This window comes from Staurois parvus, unplaced genomic scaffold (genome assembly GCF_062004578.1).
Source record: "Staurois parvus isolate SC_StPar_1 unplaced genomic scaffold, SC_StPar_1.0 ptg000147l, whole genome shotgun sequence".
NCBI lineage: Eukaryota > Metazoa > Chordata > Amphibia > Anura > Ranidae > Staurois > Staurois parvus.
In genome coordinates this window covers 26,946,533-26,967,693 of record NW_028317943.1, presented here as the reverse complement: position 1 = coordinate 26,967,693, position 21,161 = coordinate 26,946,533, and the positions used below count along the sequence as shown (strand labels likewise).

The 21,161-nt window shown below is 40.3% G+C and overlaps 1 protein-coding gene across 12 annotated transcripts in view; it reads left to right on the top strand.

Moving 5' to 3' along the window:
• Positions 1–21,161, top strand: part of GRIP1 (glutamate receptor interacting protein 1) — an 892,229-nt gene that overhangs the window by 513,118 nt on the left and 357,950 nt on the right. For 11 of the 12 annotated variants that reach the window (XM_089674172.1, XM_089674168.1, XM_089674167.1 and 8 more), the window contains one exon: positions 19,811–19,891. In XM_089674172.1, coding sequence (XP_089530298.1) covers positions 19,811–19,891 — 81 coding nt within the window. Of the gene's footprint in view, positions 1–15,655; positions 15,900–19,810; positions 19,892–21,161 lie in introns of those variants that run through there. The other variant, XM_089674173.1, reaches the window with a different exon arrangement.

Below are 21,161 nucleotides of genomic sequence, written 5' to 3'. Positions count from 1 at the left end.
CTCAAGTTCACACCTTCCATTGTTCATTCACTTAATTAAGCCAATGAGTTTAGTTGATAGGACAGTATTTATAACCCTGAATCCAAAAAGTTAGGACACTGTAAAATCTACATAAAAAAGAATGCAATGATTTGCAAATCTCATAAACCCATATTTTATGCACAATAGTAAACCTATCAAATGTTTAAACTGATAAAATATACAACTTTAAGGGAAAAAAAGGTAATTTTGAAATTGAAGGCAGCAACACATCTCAAAAAAGTAGGGACAGGGCAACAAGCAGCTGGCAAAGTGGTACTAACAAGGAAGAGCTGGAAGAGCATTTAGCAATTAGGTTAATTGGCAACAGGCCAGTAACATGATTGGGTATAAAAAGGGCATCTTGGAGAGCAAAGGTGTCTCAGAAGTAAAGGTGGGCAGAGGTTCACCAATCTGTGAAAATCTGAATCCAAAAATTGTGGAACAATTTCAGAATAATGCTCCTCAATGTAATATTGCAAAGACTTAGAAGTGATATTAAAGGTTTTTTATTTTTATTTTTTTTTGGGAGGTGGGTTTGTTTTTTAAATAGCATATTATACTTACCTGACTTACCTGCTCTGTGCGCTCCTGGCCCCTCCCTCCTGCTGAATGCCCCCAGAGCAAGCACCTTACTCTGGGGACACGCAAGCAGGTGTGCTCCCGAGCCACGATTCTGTGTTCATTAACACACACGGCTGTGACTCGGCCCCGCCCCCTCCCTCTCCTGATTGACTCGCTGGCTGTAATTGACTAGCTTCCACTGCTGCCTCAGCCAATTAGGAGTGAGAGTCTCTGGAGCGGTGAGGCTCTCATGGACATTGCTGGATCAAAAGGGGGTTCAGTTAAGTATTAGAGGGGGGGGGGGCTGCTACACACAAGGTTTTTTACCTTCATGCGTAAAATGCCCTTAGAGCCTCTTTAAATGTATCATCATGCAGTACATAATATCATGTAAAGATAGATTCTGAAAATCTGGAGAAATAAAAATAGGGATGGTTCCATGATAGACCCCACTGCATGGGCTTAGGAATACTTCACCATGCCATCCAAGAAGTTAAAGCTCTGTCATGCAAAGAAGATGCCTTATCTGACCATGATCCAGAAATCGCACTGTCTTCTCTGGGCCAAAGCTCATTTAAAATGGTCTGTTGCAAATTGGACAACTGTTCTGTGGTCAGATGAATCTAAATTTGAAATTTGTTATAGCAACCATGGGTGCCACATCCACTTGACTAAAGAGGAGAGGGACCTTCTGGCTTGTTATCAGTGCTCAGTTCAAAAGCCTACATCTCTGATGGTATGGGGGTGCATTAGTGCATATGGAATCAGCAGCTTTCACATCTGAATAGAAACCATCAATGCTGAAATATATATCCAGGTTTTAATGCAGCTTATGCTCCCATCCAGATGATGTCTTTTTCAGGGAAGGCCTTGCATATTTCAATAGGACAATGCTAAACTTCATGTGTCTGAACTAACAGCATGGCTTCATAGTAGAACAGTCTGGTTGCTTAACTGGTCTTTCCGCAGTCCAGACCTTTCACAAACTGAAAATTATTTACTGCATCTTGAAACCAAAAATAGGACAAAAGACTCAGTACTGTTGAGCAGTTACAATTCTATATTGGGTAAGAATGGAACAATATTCCTCTACCGAAACTCCAACAACTGGTCTAATAGGTTCCCAGACGTTTACAAAGTGTTGCTGCAAGAAGAGAGGATGCTAGACCGTGGTAAACGTGTTGCTGCCATCAATGTCAAAATGACCTAATTTTTTTTCCTAAACTGCTACATTTTCTTAGTTTAACCACTTGCCCAACTGAGGATTTACCCCCCTTCCTGAGCAGATCATTTTTTGCGTTATGGCGCTGCATTACTTTGACAATTGCGTGGCCATGCAATGCTGCACCCAAATGAAATGTATGTACTTTTTTTCCAACAAATTGAGCTTTCTTTTGGTGTCATTGCATCGCCTGTGTGTTTATTTTTTGCGCTATTAAAAAAAAAAAGGCCGACAATTTGGAGAAAAAAAAACAATATTTGTGACTTTTTACTATTAAATATGTCCTGTGAAAAAAAATTAAAAAATCAAATTTCGTCATAAATTTAGGCCAAAACGTATTCTCCAACATGTTTTTGCTATAAAAAAAAAAAAAATCCCAATACATGTAAATTAATTGGTTTACATGAAAGTTATAGCATTTACAAATGGCGGTATAGATACTGGAATTTTTTTTTTACGAACAATGGCAGCGATCAGCGACATATAGCGGGACTGCGGCAGGCATTCTGACACTAGGGGGAACTGACTTGGTGTCACTGACATCCCCAATGACACCAATACAGTGATCAGTGCTTAAAAAAAACACTGACACTGTATTAATGGCACTGGGTGGAAGGGGTTAACATGAGGGGCAATCAAAGGGGTAATTGTGTGCTGGGAGTGTTTTACTGGGGGGTGGTGTGTTGGTTAGTAAACAAGGCAGCCCTCCTCCCCATTGGAGATCCTCGGTAATCACCGGCCAGGACCAGGTGATTGACAGCCACGGCCACGAACGACGGTGCAGGTAGGGCACGCGGCTTGAGCGCGCCCCCTGCCCGGAAATGCAAAATCATGTATATATACATGATTTTGCGCACCCCCTGCTGCCCTGTAGCAGTATATCTGCTATAGGGTGGCGGGGATGTGGTTAAACATTTGATTAATGAAAGCTTTATATTTTCTATCAGGAAAAAAATATGGGTTTTTGAGATTTGCAAATCACTACTTTCTGTTTTTATGTAGATTTTACACAGCATCCTGGCTTTTTTTGAATTGAGTTGTATAACACCTACCAGATTCAATATTGGGCAAGCCAAAAAGAAACACTTTTTAAGAGCACTTCAAGGATACAAGCAACACAAATAATCTGGTGAATATGAAAGGAAGTTCTTCTACCTGTTTAATGAGCTACCATTTTCTGACTACCTAGTACTGTGGCATAAAGCTAAACATATTCAACTTTAACTGTAGGTGACAGTAGTACCAGGGGGAAGATCAGGAATCTGAAAATGTCGACCCTCATATGACACTGGTATTTTGTTTTATGTTGAAAATTCTTCCTATACAAGAATAGAATTATTATCAGGGTTTTGCACTTCTAGGAAGAAGGTGGTATTCATTGTCAGTTACTTGTCTTGTGGCTATATGATAGCAGTTCATTGGTAATTACTCATTGTTTTTCTTAGTGTTGCTGTGTTATCAAGTCAGATGATCTTATTTCACAATTTTCTGAGACAGAAATAACTTTTTGATTACATTTATTAAAAACGTGATAACATTTGCCTTAAATCCTTTCATTATGCATTTGATAGCCTTTTGGAATCTGCCTACATTGCAGCCTCTGGTATGGTCTTGATGGTGTAGAAAAAATTCCTTACAGTAATGTGCAGAACAAACCGAAGACAGTGCAAAATTTTGTGTATTGAGTTATGTGACTCTATGTGACCTTATTTTACTACATCCGTTTGTAATCTTTAAAAAATAAATGCATTTTCCTTGTGTTGCTGTTTCTATTCTGTGAAAAATGTTATTTCTTTGTAATTGTTGTAGTGCCTTGTATTTGTTCTCTTCACTGCTGTGCTAGATAAATCTATAGTGGCAGTAAACAAGAAGACATTTCCAATGTGTAGGTGATCTATTGATCTTGATTTGTGAAAGGGCAGATTGTGTATGGTGTGGTGTTATTAGATAACATATTGGGTAGACTCTGCAGGAGTTGGATCTTTACATTATTTGCAATTGTATGAGCTCTTTTTATAAGATATTACATCACACCTTTAGTGTGGTATTTTAAAATTAGAATAAAAGGCAAATAATTTTTTATTTTATCAGGTTATCTCTGTCCCATAGGGGAGGTTTCCTTTCACTTCATGTACCATACCCAAAACAGAAAGTGAGAGGAAATTCCTGCAAACTGAGGGAGCTTTTGATTGTTACCAGATCTAATGTTCCAATTGGAAGATTTCCCCTCAATTACTGTTCTGGGGACAACACAAAATTTGGGATTTTTTCACATTTGATGTTAGGGTGAAACAGAACAGGTAAATAGGGTGATTCTCCCTAACAAAAAAAAAAAAAAAAAAAAAAAAGGGCAAAAAAACTTGACAGATTCTAATCAATCTCCACTCTATTCAAAACTAAAAATATATTTTTGCCCTAGTTATACTTAAAGACTAAGCTACATAATCAATTTAGCATTTTGTTTGTATGGAGAAACATCCCCTACATTTCCTTTCACAGTCATAGTGCACCAAACTTACAGTGAGGGATAGGAAATATCTAAAATAGAAACACGAGAGCAAAAAAACATTTGGGTGACGGTTCACATATATGCTGATTAGATGCGGTTTGAACTGCATCCAATCCTCATGACACGTGAAAAAACATTGCTTTTTATGTTGCCTATTCACATATGTCCAGTGCACTGACGATGCAGATTCAGTGCGGTTTGAAAAAGAGTTGTGTACGATTTCTGAGCTGTGCCTTCAGGTTCAGGTGTGGATTACATGTTGTTGACTTCTAGGGGAACCGTTTCTAAACCGCATATATGTGAAAAGGATAAGATCCTGAGCTAATCCTGTCCTGAACCTGATGTAAACCTGCCATGAACCGCTGAACAACTACTGTATAAATTAACTGTGAAATCTGAGCTTCAATCCGCACCACACATGTGTGAATTAGCTCTTAAGGTTACAGCCTCCTCTGCCCCAATGATCTTGGATTCCTCTGGTGTCAAAGAATCTAAAGTAAAAGTAAATATTCATAGTGTTTGGTTCAAACTAAGGAACCAAAAAAGCTCTTCACTCACTCAGTGTGTGTAGCACAGTACAGAGAACAACTAACCATACATATATGTGGTATTTCTGCGATCGTCAGGAGCTGGAGAATTTATTTTGGGTTGTTTGGTGGTAAATTGATAATAAACCAAAAAAAAAATTGGGAGATATCCATTACTATTTAGCACCAACAGAGAGCCCAATTTGTCTTGAAAACACTTGGTATAATCCACTAGGATACACAGTAGTTGTAGCGGCATGTACAGTTTTATTAACACTTCTCAAAGTTGCAAAATTGTGCTTAGGCATTAACATTTGCTTTACCCTTAAGTGGGAAATGGTTAACCTACAGTCAATTTACAATATTAAAAAATCTGGTGTTTGTTTCAGATCAGGGGCGGACTGACCATTTGGAAACTGGGGCACTGCTCGAGGGCCCAGGGTCAGTAGGGGGCCCCATGAGATGCCCCTGGCACATTTTTCATAGGCTTTTTTGAGTTTGCGTAAGGATACAGGGGCCCCATGATCCCCTATTGCCCGGGGGCCCCATGAGTTGTCAGTCCGCACCTGTTTCAGATGCTCTTGTCATGTTGGAGAACTCTGGACAAATATATCACATAAAAATAGTGAGATGAGCTTTCCATGTAGCTGCAAATTGAAGTTAGATTTTTAAAATCAACATATCATATATAGAATATTAAACACAAAAAAGACCATTTTTTTTTCTTATGCTCTCCCTTTTTATCTTTGCACATCTGAGTTTATCTCTACATTAACCATAACTTTGAATTTGCTTTTGATCCCTTTAATGTTCTTTCTTTACAGGACTTGATGGGATACTAACTATTCTCCTCTGTCTTCTTTCCTCTAGTAAATTAAGTTTAACTTTTGAATGAATGTAATTTTTTTTTCTGAACTTAGACTTATCTAACCACTAGCCACAATGACTGTAAAGAGACATGCAGATCTTTGACAGATCGGAAGATTTAAGACCTCTAAAGAGCCTCCAAATGACTGAATCAGGGTTTAAAGATATGCAGAATGATTCTGAAATATGCTTCAAAATGCTTATCATTTTCCATGAATAATAGTAAGGTGTTTTAAATGTATTTTATTCATCCCTGAAGCCTGAAGTAAAAAGCTGATCTTCAGTCATTTAATCAGGCTTCGATCAAATTAAAATGGCCATCTCTGTAGTAAGAAGTGTTTGCATTAAGTGCAAATGTACCTGAGTAACATATGCTGGATGGAGCTGGGACTCCTGTTGGCACATCGATAGACTCCACATATCTCCTCCCAACATTGCTTTATGTTGTCATCTTTCCCCTGAAAGCTCTACTCCCAGATGTGGACTTAAAAAAAGGTATCCACCAAGGATCCTAATTTTGTTTTAATGTCAGTGACTTGTATTCTCAGCTTACTGTTGCAGTACATCTTTCATTACATGGGTTAGCTTTATGAATACATAGTACAGTTTTGCATGTTAATTTAAGAGGGCAGCATTATAATATATAATGGAGTCCCTGCACAGTAATAATGTGGGGACACTTCTATCATTTTGTCAGGCGTGATGACTTATCTCATCCGATCATTTCACTGCTGCATGCAAGTGGAGATTTTTTTGTTAGAAAATGCTGGCCATGTGATAAGGGTTTTCCTTTTCTTTTGGTGATGATCAGTGTATCATTGAAGGTAATGGGACAGTTCCTGTTTGTTTCATATTCACAGTTTCCCTACAGTAAAGATAGCGGTGCTCTTTGTACAAAATCCTTAGACCTCTAATTCCCTGTTTATTTGATTTACTTTGTGCCTTTGTCAGTAAACAGCAGAAAACTGGCTGTAAAATGTCAAATGTGGACATTTTGAAGTTTTGGTGATACATCCATGAAATTCATAGCAATTGCCTTATGCTTAGAGCAGTAAACCTTTCCTCTGAGATTCAGGCCATTCAACTGTAATGTTGTAGGGGATGCTGACTTGTTCTACTGCAACATTGGGACTAATTGTTTTACTACAACAGACGTTTTGTTTGAGAAAGTTAGTGCTATGGCCTGTCTTGAAATATATTGAACAACCAGGTTTACTATCACCATTTTGAGATGTACAACTTTCAGAATAAATTGTTTCCTTATCAGAAAAAAGTTGTTTGGTTCTTGATATATTCTCTCTGAAAACGTACTATAACTTTAATTTAATGAACTATCTCTGGGCTCTACAACTATTTTGAAACATTAACTCGTAATCAAAAGAAGCTACATTTATGCTTATCTTTAAATTAGGCTTAAGGTTGAAATCTAGACTGTATTAAAATAAATATCAGCAAATGATGTTATGCATTTATTAAAACAAAGTTCAACTAGTGTAAGTACTTTAATTTGACCCAACCCTTGCCTCTTGTATTCCTCTGCGCAGCAGACTGTGAGCAGCAGAAGCAGCTCTTCAGGTCAGTCAGGTGTCCTGCATGCACATGTATTTACAAGAAACACAATGATAGGAGAGGGCAGAGATGTATTTTCACCAGGCAGCTGCTGCTCTGTCATTCAATTGCCAGTCAGAGGCTGGGGGACATGGATGTGACCTAATGTAGTTGCTTAACTGCATTAGAGAAAAATCTGGTCTCTAGGCTGTCTCCGCTGATTTGTAAATCTCAGTTCTGGCTAAACAGAAATAATTATTGGGCAGTTAAACAGCTCCCTTATATATTTATATGTATTCATTTTTAGATTCCACCTAGTTGTTAAAGACAAGCTTTTGCAAAAAAAAAAAAAAAGATATTAAACACACCCATATTTGCAGCTAAAAAAACATGCTTTTTTTTGTTTTTTGCAAATGAATCTGCAAAGCACTGAAACTGACCAGAGTGGATTGCAAGTGCAATACAAATATTCCTGCTGATTCTTCATCCAACTCAGGTCCATACCAAGATATGGACTTTCAGGTACTCAGCTGGAGAAAGTGTCAAGTGTATTCCATTAAGAACTACATGTCCATCGTCTGCGGTGACACAGGGGACTTGTAGTTCATTAAACATCTGTGTGGGCAGAGCCATGCACAGCAGCACAAGATTCAAAAGTGACAGCTGTCACAGGGTTGAAGAACTGCCACATACTGTTGGTGGGGCTGGGTTCAGCTTGCAAACATATTAAACGTTATACCCTAAAATTGGGTGTGAAATGGTCTAAAAGATAAACTTGGCCTTTAACCATTTCACTGCCAGGTCCATGTCTAAAACTGACAGGCAGACTCCTGCTTGTGAGGTGGACACTTGCGCTTGAAAACGCTGATTGCGATAAACATGTTACATATCACCACGTATGCCAGAGTGAGAGCAATAATTCTAGCACAAGACCTCCTCTGTCACACTGAACTGATGGCATGTAGGAGCTTTTGGAGCGTTGCCTATAGAAAATATAGTTTGTCACCATTTCACAGACGCACACAAATTTAAGGTTTGGCATGTTGGGTATCTGTTGACTCAGCGCAACCATTTTTAGCAAACATTTGGATAATTTATTGCATTTGTTTGCCCTAAAATTCACTTTAGTGTGTTCTTTACTGAAATTTAGCATTTCCTAGACCTTTACGGTAATATCATGTGATACAACAAATTGTAACTACCACTATTTTATTCTCTAGGGTGTCTGCTTTCAGAAAATATATAATGTGGTTTTTTTTGGGGGGGGGGGGGGTTGTATAATCTTCAGGACTGAAATAATTTCTTAAACATGTGCAAAAACGGCTCTGGCAGCGAAAGGGCTAATAAATAAGCCCTTGACACTTGAGTGTTTTGTAGTACATTTCCCTACACCTGTCTACACTGGACATGCAGAATCCTATTGTTTGTCATTTATGCCTCTTTACATTTCAACACTCCTTCACTTGTACACTCTATGCCCTGCTCTATTTTTGAGCATAAGTAGGCATTTTGTGGCCCCATAGATCTCGGGGAGCATCTGGAAACACATGCAATATGCATTTTTTTATTCTGAAGAACTCCTTTAGAACTGCTCTCTCCTTTCCCAGCCCAGGTAACAAATGCCTAAAGCTGGAAACCCGTGTGAAAACACTTGTAAAATGCTTTCAAATCACCCCAAAAATGCTTAAGAATTACCAAGAAAAAGCTCTGCTCATGCGTGAAGATAAGCTTAGTGGCAGTTTGCTTTTATTGTTGTGTTTGAGATTATGTATATTTGTGTATTTTGTATTTGAATTTGTGTATAGATGAATCTTTTGCTGGTTATGCGTTTAGTCCCAGTGTCGGGATATTGCATGTCGTCAGACAGTATCTTTATTGGAAACACAGAATTTAATGTTCACAAGACGTGTAGACACTGACTTCCCAGGAGATCAGTACTACACCCTTTGTGCTTTGCAAATCTTTATATAAGCAAGAAAATTATAGCATCCAAAAGATGTATCCCTGGAGGCAGTGTTTGGCTTCTTAACACATGGTATATTTTGTAGTGAAGTTCAAGAAGTCTTTATATCTGTGTTCCTTTTACTTAGCCAATTTTCAGCTGGGGATACTCTTCAAACATTCAGCAAGCTGGAGCAGGATAAAGAAAATGGAGGATTTGTGTCCTGCCAAATGATGATGCCCCTAGGCATTGTTAAGGACGAATTTGCATTGCTGAAGAAGTAAGTGCACTGACTGATGTATAAATAGGTGTTGAAGTGATCATGTGAAGTATAAGCACTTGCCTTGCAAAACTGAGTACTATGATTGAAAAAATACCTTCCTGAAGATCTCTGATGTCTCATTGGTAAAGTAGATGTCTGCACTAAATAAAAAATAATTGAATTACTGGAGGAATTGTTTCAAGAATTTCAGGGTGCTTATCTGCAGGAGTGAAAGCAGTAGTTATTGCAGTAGTTCCAAAAGTAATTGCAAATTTCCATAAATACTGTCCCAGAATGACTCTCTCTTGATATACTTAAAAATAACAGGGCATCTCAATGCTTTTAAACAGAATGCAGCAAATTTGCAGTACATGCAAACACTTAAAAATGTTATGTGCCCAAAGTTTGGATAAAACTCCTCATTTGTGTACAAGTACTTGAACACCATTAAAAAATAAAAGCTGACTCCACAGTTGGGTTTACGTCAAGCAAACATTTTATGATTAAATGGTGCCTAGTGCAGTTCTTTAATAATTTGAAAATGTCATGTATGTTCTTTGAAGGAGAGAATGGAATATATCCCTGATTCATATTCTTGTGAACTCCAAAGCTGCAGTGGGTAGCATGGAAGGACATGTTTTGCTGGCAATCAGTGCAAAGTAAATTGCTTACAAAAAATATTTTTGCATTTCTATTTTATTCACAGGCACAAATGGTTCTTAAGAATAAACAGTGGGGGGGATTTACTAAAGGCAAATAGATTGTGCACTTTGCAGCTACACATAGTAAGTAATCAAGTTCCATGTAATATTTAGTCTGCAAGGTTGGCACAGATTAGATGTGCAGGTGTACTTTCAGAAATGACCCTATCTATTTCAAATATATTTTCTCATTACATTCTGTAGTGTACATAGCCAGAGAGGAATGCCTTGAAGAGAAACCATATAGGTCCCTCTTGATGTCCATTACTGTTCTATATGTCATATATGAATATGACCCCTTGCCATGGTGCTACCATGCAGGGCCTGTTCTCATCATTCATTAAAGAGGCACCTACAGTACATTGTTCTTGACGGAATGTTTGGTAGTTTTACCCTTCTCTAGCTAAAGCCAGCCATATGTGGATCAAAATTTGTCTGGTTCAGCAAGGGACCGGCTGAATTTCAATCCATGTATGGGCAGGGAGGTTCTACAGAAGTTGATCTACCCTCTCAGATTTTCCCTGCTCGATCAGTGCTGCAGACTGTCAGGCTGTTTTGGTATAACCAAAACCACTGCTGTCAAGTCTTAAGACAGCACTTCCATCAGTGGAACAATCCAATGCCCAGTTTCTGAAAGTGAACTTGTCACTTCTTTAGTAGTTATGTGGACATAAGAAATTAGTAACTGGTAGCTAGAGATCTGTACACATGGTAATTTTATTTATCCACAGTGCCAGAATAGCCAGTGGTAGAAGGCACATTACCTAATCACGCATCTTACATACTTGTTTGAAGGGGCCCATATACTTTTAGCTCCTGTATGGCTGCTCAGAGTAGACAGTGGGGTTGAGTTACTAAAGTCAAATAGACTGTGTACTCCAAGTGCACTGAAAGTGCAGTTGCTCTAGATCTGAGGGGAACATGCAAGGAAAATTAAAAAAAAAACAGCATTTTTGCTTGCACATGATTGGATGAAAGAAATCAGCAGAGCTTTGCCTCATTTCAGAGCTTTCCACCGGATATAAAGCAACTGCACTTGTAGTGCAGTTGAAGTGGCTTTGGTTGTGTGCTATCAATGTATTTCAGTGTAGTAGTGTATTTGGAGTGACAGCAGAGCATCTAGAGCTGTGCATGCTCTCAGAATTTGTAACCAAGTTAGTGTGCTGTACTGTTAATTTCCCCTATATTAAAGCATCAGCCACCCAATCGTTGTTAATTGCTGTAGTCTGGCAGGTGGAGTCAGCCTCCAGATTTTACTTGTCTCAAATACTACAGAAATTAGTTCTTTCTGCCATAATTTCTGGGCTTTTTTTCTTTCTAGGAGTTTTTTTTTTGGCTACCTCCTGTAACATTTTCCATAATATAAAATAAACGTAACAGGTTGAGTGGGCTCTCCTCATAAATCTACAAGCAAGATTGCAGGCCCATAACCTCAAGCACACACATCTTGCTAATGGAGTCCCCGCTAGATTTATTAAACTGTTAAGTGGTTTAACTCTCTAGCACTTACCAAATTTTTTAGTGCAGACTGCTTAATGACGGCAATGTCATCATTAACCACTTGCCTACCAGGCACTTATACCCCTTTATTTACCAGGCCAATTTTCAGCTTTCAGCGCTGCCGCACTTTGATTGACAATTGCGCGGTCATGCAACATTGTACCCATATGAAATTTTGATCATTTTTTTCTCACAAATAGAGCTTTCTTCTGGTGGTATTTAATCGCCACTGGCCGCTTTACTTTTTGATCTATAAAAAAAATATTGCAAAAAATTTGGAAAAAAAAAAAGTTTTTGTTTCTATTATAAAATTTTTCAAACAGGTATTTTTTCTCCTTCACTGATGTGCGTTGATGAGGCGGCAATGATGGGCACTGATAGGCAGTACTAAAGGGCACTGATAGGCAGTACTAATGAGGTGGCACGGATAGGCGGCACTGATAGGCAGCACTGATAGGCGGCACTGATAGGTGACACTGGTGATGGGTACTGATAGACGGCACTGACTGGCATCACTGCTGGGCACTGACTGGTGGCACTGACTGGCACAACCCCTGGGCACTGACTGGTGGCACTGACTGGCAGCACTGCTGGGCTGCACTGGTGGGCAGCACTGTTGGGTGGGCACAGGTGGGTGGCACTGGTGGGCACAGGTGGGTGGGCACAGGTGGGTGGCACTGCTGGGCACAGGTAGGTGGCACTTCTGGGCACAGGTGTGGGACACTGCAGAGTGGCACAGGTGGGTGCACTGCTGGGCACAGGTGGGTGCACTGCTGGGCACAGGTGGGTGCACTGCTGGGCACAGGTGGGCGGAGCTAGTGGGCGCACTGCTGGGCACAGGTGGGCGGAACTTGCGGGTGGCACTGCTGGGTACCGATCATCAAGGCACTGATCATCAGTGCCCTGATGATCGGTGCCGATCCCCGCTCTGACAACTGCCGGTTCTCGGCAGTACTTTCCTCATGATCTGACAGCGTGAGGAAAGTGCAGCCGAGAACCGGCACTTGCATTTCCCTGTGATCAGCGTGTCATTGGACACCGCTGATCACGTGGTAAAAGGCCGCTGTGATTGGCCTTTTACCACATCACGTGATCAGCTGTGTCCGTAGGACACAGCGTTCACGGAGATCGCCGGGTGCGCGCCCCCTGGGGCGTGCAGGAGAGCGCGTTCTGGGAGGACGTCATATGATGTCCACTCAGAACTGGCCGGCCGCAGTGTAGCCGTCATTCAGCTATCTGCGGTTGGCAACTAGTTAAGAAATATATAATTGAGCACTGTAAAAATAGTGCTTTCCTAGGTAAAAAAAAAAAAAAAAAAACGGAATGACCCTTAAATCCAACTCTACTAACTTAGGTCTTGAAAATGGCAGATCTTCGATTATTTAATACCTTTTTTCAATTTTATGTTCCTACTGTTGTAACACAAATAATGGAGTAGTAACTGTAAAACCAGAGATGGTATCTCTTTCAAACTATGTCTTTGCCATATGCCATCATACCCTATATCTGTTTTCCCCCTGTTTAATTATAACAAACAGTGTATTCCTATCTGGCACTGCTTATAAATGTTTGGAATACGGGTACTATGAATGATTTACATCTATCCCAAAAATGCATACAGCCATGCTTTGTTTTAGGAAGCGCCTAGTACAGACAGTAAAGCACCACTTTCCATAAATGTGACACTAGTATTACAGCAGCACGGAAGATTTGTGGCATTTAGTCACCAACTGTCGCTGCAGCTAATGCGTGTGTTTTATTGTTCCCCTAAAAGCTGTTCTGCATCCCTTTCTGTTACAATATCAATGTGACAACAGTAAGTGTTTGCAGGATAGGAACTGCTAGTCAGTGGAGTCATCTGTAATTAAATTATTGCACATTTTAATGATTTACAGTTCTTAACTAATTTTGATTTAGTTTGGTTTCTTTTACCTTTTCTACTGCAAATACATTGATGATGTGTAACTATTTTTAAGGATTACTTGAAATGAAACTGCATATTACAGGTTCTTTGTGGATAGCAGAGGTTGTTTGCATTTACACTCATAGAGGTGGAACACTTTAGACCAGCTTCTGTAGTTGAGCTCAAAGCAGGACTCTAGATTTAAATGATTGCACCTGCCTACCCCTCTCTGACTGAGATCCCCCCTCCTTGTGAGTTGAAGGCGTGTTTATTGCAGTGATACCTGTGGTTTTTTAATTTTAATACTGCTAGACTACAGTGAGTTCTGGTCAATGTTTTTGTACCAGAACATCTTGGGATTTGAAGCTCTTTTTAGCTCTCTAAAAGTTACACGTGTGCATACAAGCACCACTGGGTGTCCAATTTCAATGAACGTTAAGCACAAGGCCTGTGGGCCTAATTCAGCCCATCAGGGCTTGTCATGTGGCTCTCCCACCCAATTTTGCAGCCGGAACATGGCAGAACGCCAATCCACCACCTCCGGCTCTTATCCTCCCTACTGTCGCTTGTAAACACAGAAGCCTTCTGTGTTTACAAGACATAGCTTTGCTATCAGTAGCTTCCAGATGTAACAACACTTATGGCGGGGCACAACAGGGGACAGTTCACCAGAATATGAGTACAGGAATGATTTCCCTGCAAGGTGAGGCAGAGCTGCCTACACAGAGAGGTATAACAGAGCCTAATACACAGGTAGTAGAGCGAGCCGCCTACACAGGGTGGTACTAGAGTTATCTACATAGAGAGTTACTAGAGCTGAACCAGTTAGAAGGTGGGGATTGGTGTTGCATACTGTACATAGCAAACCCCTAAACCCTGCACTTTGTACACAGCACACCCCTGAACTCTGCATTCTGTACATAGTGCACCCCTAAACCCTGCACTCTGTATGTAGCGCACACCTGAACTCTGCACTCTTGCGTAGGGCACCCCTGCAACTGCACTTTGTACGTAGCATACACTTGAACTCTGTACGTAGCACACCCCTGCACTCTGTACGTAGCACACCCCTGCACTCTGTACGTAGCACACCCCTGCACTCTGTACGTAGCACACCCCTGCACTCTGTACGTAGCACACCCCTGCACTCTGTACGTAGCACACCCCTGCACTCTGTACGTAGCACACTCCAGATACAACCGGCTCTTTGAGGGCAACCATACTGCTAATGCTGCTCACAATGAAATTTAGTTAAACACCCCTGCTCTACAACCTTGTTTTTAGTTATTGCTACACAGCTGAGGGGTGGCCTTGTGCACCAACTCTGCTGGCACTATTTATTAAAAGTACAAGCTTTTGTGTACTTGATGAAAAAAGTTTTCTTTTTAGCAGCAGTTAGTGTTCCCCTTCTGCAATCTAAAGTACTGGAAATGTGATCTCTATAACAGGTCCAGTTGTGGTGAGATAGTTTAGCTTAGTCTAGTAGCGCTCACAGAGAGCTTGCTATGGGGGCAGACACTGAAGAAGAGGAGCAGACAGCGCTGGTGTGGACCCGAGAAGAGAGGGTTCTTGGCCTCTTTGTGCAATTTTATTACACAGAGCAGGTAAGTATAACATGTTTGTTATTTTAATTAAAAAAAAAAAAAGACAAAAGAACCTTTAGTAATGCTTTACATGAGGGATCACAGCAAGGGATTGGTATAGTCTTGGACTGAGCTCAGATAATTAAACTACAGCAGAAAGATCTCGCTGTTAGATTCAAGAAGCCAATGAGCGAATGCACCATATTCCATATCAATGGCTTTGGAGTGTACTGATAGTTTGATAAATAAAAAAGTGGTGCAAAATGGCAATGCTTATACAGCTAATGCACTGTTTCTTGATTCAGATTTGTCTGCTTACTCGTATTAATCTGCTGTAGGGCGGGAGGGGGAGGGGGAATGTCAATGCAGCAATGGATATGTGGTACAGCTGCCAAGCATTCGCATGCTGAGACCAGGAGCTAAATTAAAACTAGTGTGTGCAGCCTAGACTCTAAGCCGGGGATACAGTAACACCTAAAGCTTTCTGCTTCTCTGCTGATTTCTAAGAGGACCCATAGCCCAACACTGTAGTTCAGCTTGACACAAATTCCTTCTGAAAGTCACTGTGGGCTACCCCAGGCTGTGGCTAAACAGATGTACAATGAAGAAGAGGAGTAAATAGTACATTACTGTTTGAAGAAACCAGAGGCAGGGAATTAGATTGCAGGTCTGAAAATGTATAGCACTGGTTGTTTAGTGTAGAAGCAGTGATGGCTCTTTTCTGCGGTTTTAGTCCAACTATACAGGATTCTGGTAAGTTTTCAATATTTTGTCAGCCAAAATTTACACGTAACCATTATGTCCATTATTATGCTGTATTATACTGGTTTCATCTGTCACAACTGACTTGATTACTTTACTGCAATACATTTGGCACCTATGACTAGGGGTCTTGGCATATTTCCCATTTTGATAATCAATAGATTCTTGGCAGTGACTTTCTGGAATCCCAATAGTATTACAATTGCCTCGAATTATATAATTTTCACTCAACTTATTGCTCTGCATATATTTTGTAGTGTGGTTTTCAAAATATTTTAAATTTTTAGGAATCTGTTCCCTAAAACTACATTTATTGTTCTGTATGTTCATCACTTTAAACCCCTAGATTAGATTTTTTTTTTGGCAAATCAGTCAATGAATGGAGTATGGTATAACTCCTTACACCTGACAGTCAAAAACCATCAGGGACTCAGTGATCAAACAATCTAGAAAAAAAAAAAATTCAGTTCTATTGACTCCCAACTCCCTTCCCCAGGATAATGGAGTGGCTGGCTGACAGCATTCTGTAGCGTATTAACGCGGTAATAAAACCAAAAATTTATTATGTTGCAGCTTGCCAATCATTACAGTTGGTGGCTACATCAGTTTTTCATTTCTTGGGCTTTTTTTTTTTTTTTTTTACCTGTTTTCACCTGGTGATCAGGCCAGCAACACACCTGCTGAATTTTAGTAAGACACAATTCTGAAGGAATGAGCTCAGTAGGTACATCAGCATTATCAATCTGGGGGAAGGGTAGTGTTCAATATGTTATCAGATTTAGATACACTAACAAATTGAAGCCAAACTCCATCTTACACTTTATGATCAGATTTTCCACTTGGGAAAAGAGTTTTACATGTATAAAGCTGGTCATTTTAGTCACCCCTGCCAGTGTTAAGGGGTTTGTCTCATTAATGTAAACTGTTACATTCTGCTGCAGAGCTTGAGCTTTTGAACAACAACAGACTTGCTGGCTGGATTACCAGATGAAAATAGAAGAAAGAAAAAAAAATAATGCAGCCATCACATCTAAGGATTCGTAATCTGCAATATATTACATGTATGCTTGTTTTGTTTAATACTGCTTTAATTTGGAGCTCCACCCAAAAGGGAAAGTTCCACTTTAAGCCTTTGTCCCCCACTCCCCATTAAGGGTTGGCACCTTTGGGGAGCAGGGGGGAGGGGTACCTGAATTTGACAGGTACCCGCTCCCACTTCCGCTGCAATTGCCTAGGCAATCGGAAGTAGAAGTCATCCCTCCCCGTAGTCTTCTGGGACACATGACCGGTCCCAGAAGACTATGGAGCCATTCACAAAGCGCAGCACTTCTCGCGCATGCGCAGTGGGCACCCAGCTGTGAAGCCGCAAGCTGTCAGAGCCGGGTGCTTGGGAGAGAAGACTGGTGGTGAGGACACCACTGGACTGAGGGACAGGTAAGTGGCTGTATTTTAAAAGTCAGCAGCTATATAGTTTTTGTAGCTGCTGACTTTTTTTTTTTTTCTTCAGGTGGTACTCCACTTTAAGTCTCAGGGCAACTAGATTATCCTTACACATCTGACTTCCTGCTCACATCTATAGATGCTTTTATAGGATATGGGGCCGTTTCTTGGGTTCCAAAAGAATTATGGAACCTGCAGGCATATAGATTAAATTTGAGTTATATCATGATGATTAGTAGAAAAGGGGTGAAAAGGTTACACAAAAGTACCATGAAACATAGCTGCTTCCATTCCCATTCCTACCTATTTTGCATATCCCTCACTGAGCAGATATTTGGGACTTTTTCTGAAAAAAATACAATATTTTTGTCTAAAAAATTAAATTGCTTTAAAGCAAACTTTCATGGCTGGAGGGGAGATCCATCCTATGACTTTAACAGGTCACATAACTGGGCTTTGCTCTTTTTCTCTTTTTTTTTTTTTTGTTTGTTTTTTTTGGGGGGGGGGGGGGCGCTATACTTTATAAATGTGTGGGGCTTTATCTGTTTTGTTTTTATTATTTATTTTATTTTAAGCAAAGATACATCTATGGTAAGGCCGTACCATTGCCTTACCTTAGGTTTATAAAGCTGCGGAGGACTATAGACTCTGCACTTCTGTGACATGCACACACTCCAGCAATATCAAAACATTCGTTTTACTGTGATGACTATGGTAGAATATACCAGTGCACTGTGTGTTGGCACTGCTTGTTATTTGCAGTCCATCTGTGAAGTTCACATGAAAGTGGACAGTGTTTCATCTGGATAGAGTAAATGTTATCTTCTTAGGAAAGGAAGTGCTTGTGGATACGCCTTGTTGGCAGTTTCACCAGGTTTCATTTATTTTAACTCCGGAATGCTATGAACAAAGATTAAACTTTCACATTACAAGTATATTTTTGCACTGGTTCACATATACAGTATATTTGGATGTAGATACACATTAAATAAGAGGCATGTTATGCTCTCCTCTTCTTTTGTGAGGTATGTTAAAGAATGTCACTATCCATATGCGTTAAGATGTTTTTGTTTTCTATGGTATAATTAGAACTAGAAAAAAAGGTTCCTTTTGGTATTAGATTTTGATGTTGCACTTGCGATCCTGTAGCAGGCCACAACTTGCCAGCTACAGGATTGCTAACAAATACAGATAAAATACTTCCTTACTTTCACATTGCTGCTTCCTTGCTGGCTAGGTGAGTGAGGCATCACTGTGCTGTTTAAGGAAATGCTACAGAATGTCATTCCCTAGCAATGGTTCAACTCCTTGATCATCCAGCCTGCGAGGGAACAACTCCGGAAACAGGTGAGTATTCTTTGTTAGGCAATCCTGTTGCCAGTGATAAGTCCAGCTCCAGTAGCCTAACCAAACAGTTACAACTTAGATGCAAAACTCTAGATGTAGTGATATTTTTACTTTCACTGAATCAAGAATGCATTTACAGTATAAGGATCAGTTCACACTAGATTTGTCAGCAGGAGTCAGACAGGCGTTTGGGAAGCGTTTTTAATGTTTCTCAAACGCCTATGAAAATTCTGCACATGGCAGCACACAGTGCTGTTCACATTGAAGCGTTAGCGTCATGTCGCATTGCGTCGCGGCAAAACTGACTCCTCGTGTCAAGTCAGAAGGAGTTGAAGCCTCCCATTCAAGTCTATGCTGTCGCTCTGCAAACACCTGGCAGGCGTTTGCGGTGCTGTTGCGAGGCGGTTGCCAAGCATTATAACCATTTAACTTCATTATAGGCGTTTGTGGTGTGGTTTTAACGCTTGGCAAACACCTATCAACTGCCTCAAAACCGCGCATGGAGCGTTTGGCGAGTGTTTGAGGAGCGTTAAAAATGCTTCCCAAACACCAAGGCTTGTCAAACGCTATAGGGGCGTTTGGCAAGAGTTAGAAATAAAGTCAAGTTTGAACGAGCCCTAAGACTTGCACACCTTCCACTCATGCCTGTTGAATAGAATTCCAGTTTAAGGTTTTAGCCTTTATATTTGATGTGGACTCCTTATAAAGTAACTTGGGTCTTTTAAATCTGCACACCTCTACATCCAGGTAAATATCTCCAGGTATAGGCAAGGCATTCTTTTTATTAGATTATTTTCTGCCACTGACTTAGAAATGTGTTTTTACTCTATTTTCTGTGTCTGTCTCCTAATTATAATTCATTTGTATTATTTGCAGATAGTTTTATGGAGAGTTAAGCAGTGTATATTACTTACTGGCTGATAAAAAGTCTACTGAGTTTGGTGTCAAAGTAAATGCAGTCATTTATTAAGTTGCTCTTTGCGCTATAATGTTTTCTTACTATTTCTGTTTGTAAGTGATGTGTCCATGTTGTCAATTCTGACATGTCAGTGTCAGAAGCAGAAAGGTCTCTACCTTAAAGAGTTGATTGATATTTGATTTTTTTCTTTCCCCAGATGAAGGTCCTTATACTAAGTCTGCTAACCAGTCAAAGGCACCAGATGGCTCCCTGGCAGTCAGAAGACAGAGCATCACAGGTACAAACTTCTTTTAAATTATACTATCTAGTAATATAAACCTGCTGTGAGCATACTACTAGAAAACTAAATGGTAGATGAGTTCTTCTCTAAGGTCTACAGTGGGGGGAAACTTTTACAAGGGTATTGCAAGCAAGATTTTTTTATATTTACAGCTACTGCTGCTAGATGCACTTAAAGAAATAACTGTTCTTGGTTTAAATCTGTCTGCTCTAATGAGTGTGAAAAAGCGGAAGAAGATTAAAGTTGCAGCTTATTATAGACTGTTTTTAATTGAGTATACAGCTGCAGAGAGGTGCTTTCTACATACTCCCTAAATAATATACAGCAGCTGAACTGCAGTCTCAAAACATTAAGTAGTGCATAGCATATATTTACCTGAATAACCAATTGGTGAGCTGTACAGTCTGCTAATCACCATGCTACAAGGTAAAAAGTTTAATGTGTTCTGTTCCTTTTCCTGCTGGTAATTCATTGCAGGGTAAAGACCGCTAACATATTAGGTTCTGTCAGTCAGTCTGGTGATCGACTACTACATGTCTGTAGTCAGGAACCGCATCAATTTGTAGGTGTACTAGAATGTTTCAAATTACTGAAAATGAGTCTTACCCTTTGAACAGTTGGGTATCTTCTGCTTCTTGCTATACTTTTATTTCCCAAAATATTCACATTCAAACAAGAAACAGGGTGTTGTATGGATTGCTTTATGTGCTTTTTAACCGCTTAAAGACCGCCCACAGTAAATTTACTGCTACAGGGTGGACCCGCCGTTCGCGGCCCCGGGTGTCAGTCACTGGGTCCTGGCCAGCGATTACCCGCTGGTGCCCAGTGATTACCAGCGATCACCGACAGGGAGGAGGGCTGCATTGTCTACCAACTGCCCTCCTCCCTGTCAGTTTGGGCACACTGCTGGGGATGGCTGAGCAGAGCCATCCCAATCAGTGTGCTTACAGTGAAGCACACACCCCCTGCCCCCTAGTAAAACACTCCCATGGCACAGTTAACCCTTTGATTGCCCCTCATGTTAACCCATTCCTGCCCATTGCCATTAGTACAGTGTCAGTGCTTTTTTTTAGCACTGATCACTGTATTGGTGTCACTGTGAATGTCAGTGACACCAAGTCAGTTCCCCCCAGTGTCAGAATGCCCGCCACAGTCCCGCACTCCCACTATAAGTCGCTGATCTTCGCCAAAAGTTACTGATCGCCGCCATTATTAGTATTAAAAAAAAAATTCCACTAACGATACCGCCATTTGTAAGCACTATAAC